Source organism: Chroicocephalus ridibundus, chromosome Z (assembly GCF_963924245.1).
Source record: "Chroicocephalus ridibundus chromosome Z, bChrRid1.1, whole genome shotgun sequence".
Lineage (NCBI taxonomy): Eukaryota > Metazoa > Chordata > Aves > Charadriiformes > Laridae > Chroicocephalus > Chroicocephalus ridibundus.
In genome coordinates this window covers 67589764-67593601 of record NC_086316.1, presented here as the reverse complement: position 1 = coordinate 67593601, position 3838 = coordinate 67589764, and the positions used below count along the sequence as shown (strand labels likewise).

Here is a 3838-nt window from a genome sequence, read left to right as displayed (position 1 = left end):
TATTGACATGTGTCCCTTGGAAAAACTGAATCACTAACCTTCCATTAAAATCAAAGAATCTTTCACATTATTTGTCTGCTCATTATTCATAATGACAAACAGAACAATATTGCAATAATCGGAGGAACATTAAAGATTTACTTTTACTACTTATGCATGAAAGCTGTGCATGTGTTGAAGCCACTCAAGACCCCAGCACTATAAATAGAGCTCTATTGTTAGTGGATAAAAGATGAAACAAGTCTCTTGGCACTGGAGCACAGCACGTCCTATTAAATGCTAAGCTCTGCCTGTGCTAAAAGTGAAAGGTGACATCAAGGGACAAACCAGTCTGAGGGTAAGGCATACAGCTAGGAAGAGTCTGCTCTGACTCTGCAGCTTCCCCAGAGCCACAACAGGAGCAGCCACTTCTCGTTCTGCCTCAGCGATGGCAGAAGCCGTGATAAGGCACTGGGTGGAAACTCCCGTACGCTATCAAGAGCAGTTTGCCCTCCAAGAGCTGGAAGCACACAAACTGGACCACTTTTTATACGCTTTGCCGGGCCCTTCTACAGCTGTGCTGGGCAGCAGAAGGTGCACCACAGAAGGTACAGCTGGCGACGGGCAGAGCAGCCAGGAGGAGGAAAACACACGCTTTCAGGTCTTGCTGGACGTTGTGCAGTTCCGCCCCGAAGACATCATTATTCAGACTTTCGAAGGCTGGCTCCTGATCAAAGCTCAGCATGGACCCAGGATGGACGAGCATGGTTTCGTATCCAGAAGCTTTACCAGACAATACAAATTACCAGAGGGAGTGGAGAACAAAGACTTGTCTGCGCTTTTCTGCCATGATGGCATTTTGGTTGTTGAAATGAAGAACTCAGTGGGAAAAAATTAGAATCTTGTCCATAGTTTATTGGTGAGATAAAATCATTCTTAATATAACAAAATAATATCATTCAAGCAATGCTGTAGAGTGTAGTAAGCATGTGGCTGTATTTACGTTACAGTAAAGGAAAATCTTTGTACATATTTTTCAGTATACCGAGTTTATTGTTTGATGTAAAATGTTAGACTGCTTGCCTCCAGCTACGTATGTGTTGGAAATCCAGGCCTTTTGAACAGTAGAAAATTTAGGGTAGTCACAGCAAGAGAAAAAAAAATATCTGTTCGATAACATATTGAAAATATAGCACGTTTATGTGTTCAGTAGGAGGAGTTGTATTTCTAAGGAATAAGAATTTGTCATACATAGTCATAATCACTAAAGAAACAATAGGCAGGTGATGAGTCTTTTGGAAATTTGATTTATGTATTAAAACATCTGTTTTATAATTTTTGAGATTACATTCTTTTTCCTTAGGCTCTGTAAAAGCACACAAACTGAAGGACACTATCGAGAAAAAACCAACTATTTCCACAGTTTAAGCTTTTGTACAAAAACAGCCGTGAGAGATTACTTTTTAGAAGTGTGTTGCATGTTTGAAACTATAAGAAAAATGAATAATCACTGACTATATTTGCTTGAAAACACAGTAAGTAGAAATGATACTTTCTGTCAAAGACATTAATTTGGAAGAAAACATTGAAAGACATTTAGAAAATTGGTTTTGTTTAACATATTCTATAGACTAGCAACCAAAGAAAAAATATATTGCTTACAGATAATCAAAAGGATAAAATTCTTCCTTGTGAAGCCCTGGTAATAAAAGGGCATTAGTCTAGCACAGACGCCTTTATTCTTGTGCTTTTTAGGTAGTCTTGTTGTTCAATCAGATGAATTTTTTATTCTTCATGTTTAGGCATGAGACAGTTTAGGCTGAGATCCCACAACTGTGTCTTAGAGAGCAAATTTTTCTGCCTATGTATAGTCCCACTCTCCGCATGTGAATGTGGGCTGTACATTAATCTAATTTTAAGTGCAGAGGTTCTTACTACAGACACAGGTTTAATTTCTATCTGTGTCTCTCATTTCATGAGAGCAGTAGAGATGAAAAAAAACCCACCCACCATATCTAGTATATAACATTAAAAAAAAATACGCTGTAAGTGAGTTTGTAAATACTCAAACATTTGAGGAGATCTGCAGCTGCAAGTCGAACTGCCTCCTTTTATGTGTACTGGAGATGAATATGACTGCTGTGCTATGAATAGTAAAGGAATGTGGAATGGAAAGTGCCAAGTTAAATACAGACTCTTTATGATAGCCATCTGCTGTTTGGACAAATCAAAACCAAATTCAAATGAAACTGAATACAAATACAATTTTAAGAACATGAGAAAAATCTGATGGGCAAAACCCAGGCTCTCAGTAGCTGAAGCCAGAGAGTTCCTTTAGCTGAAAAAGAAAGCCCTGCGCTTGTACATCTGCACACGACCATTCATTAGAAAGATTTATATTATGGTTGTTTAGACTTCAAGATACTTGAAGCAATTGACTTTAGAAAAGTGGGTACTCCAATTCTTGCATTTTATTTATTATTTGTGCTAAAACTCTGAAGAAATTTGTACAAGAAATGGAGAATAAGGTCTGGATTGTCAATTTCCATTGTATGCAATTATTTTATTTTTTCAAAAGAGCAGAAGTCAAGAATCTAATGTTTTCTAACAAACAAAACCAAATATAAAACATACGTCCCTACATTTCCACTCAACCCATAGTTTTCTCTCATGTTGCCTGTGTTTAATTTGTTCAATTTGGTTCAAGATAATAAACAGTCACGCTAGAAAATCAGTTGTAGATTTTCAACAGTTTTAGGTCAAGAAGCTTCCTCAACCAGCAATCTGACGGAACACACAATTTTCATTTGCATGTTTGCAATTCATTTAAAAAATGAATTCTAGATAGAGGTCTGGGTTTAAATCTTACACACCAACTTTATAAGAAAGGTCACAGGTTTAGACCCATGCTTTCCACATCACCTTATGGCACAACTCTTCGGGTAGAGTTCAGAATCAGCAGTCAGTAACCTGCTTTGGTGATTTTTTTTTACAGAGGATTTTGTAAATTTCATCACTTAAAATTACAGGTTATTATAAAAATGGTTCTAGCTATGATTGCAGTGATGGTATTCATAGCCCTAAAGGTGAGAACGCTGTTCTAAAAAAAAGTAACTGATTTAATTATTTCAAATTAGATCATGATTAAATTACTGGAAACTTGGCAAGGAATTAGACCAGACAGCCAAAACCATATCGTCTGTTCTATATATGTTCATGTCATGGTTATACACAGCCCTGCTTATGTGTGCAGGCCTGCCTCACAGAAGTGGATGGAGAATTTGGCATTTGGCTCTTCTATATCATAGGTCTCTTCACATCACTCCATGCTCAGATCTGTACTCACAAAGTCACCAGTCAGAAACCACTGGAACATGATGACCCAAACATGGCAGGAACGTACTCAGGTGGATTTTGCTTTCTCTTGTACCCACAACTTTACAAAAGCCTACATCTGTGCTCCTTGGTGAATGGGAACTTGCCCTGTCCCAGCATCCCATTGTCCGTGTAACAGGGACCACGCTGCGGTATGGACCTGCTGCTGGAGCACCAAGAACAACGCAGAGGAAAGCCCTTCTCTCCTTTTTTTTAGTGGCAGTTTATTGAAAGTTCTTGCATGAATTATTTTTATGTGTTTACCAGAACAGCCTCAAAGTACTTGGCAGAGCTTTTCCGAATTGTCTGGAAAGAGCTGTTTTCACATATTGTATGTGATGTTTTACTTTTATAATCTGATTAGAACTGAATGTGAATGTCATGGAGAAAGCTGCTAAAGGTGTTCATGGACAGCATAATGAGAAATTTATCAACAGCAAAGGATTCAGAACAGCTACAGCTTAAGACAGGTTTAAGACATGCT

The 3838-nt window shown here is 38.0% G+C and overlaps 1 protein-coding gene across 1 annotated transcript; it reads left to right on the top strand.

Annotated features, from left to right (window-relative positions):
• The first annotated feature begins 307 nt into the window (after nucleotides 1-307).
• Nucleotides 308-2901, top strand: HSPB3 (heat shock protein family B (small) member 3). The gene has a single exon (XM_063320410.1). The coding sequence runs from the start codon at nucleotides 428-430 to the stop codon at nucleotides 875-877; it is 450 nt and encodes a 149-aa protein (XP_063176480.1). The 5' UTR covers nucleotides 308-427; the 3' UTR covers nucleotides 878-2901.
• Nucleotides 2902-3838: the final 937 nt, after the last annotated feature.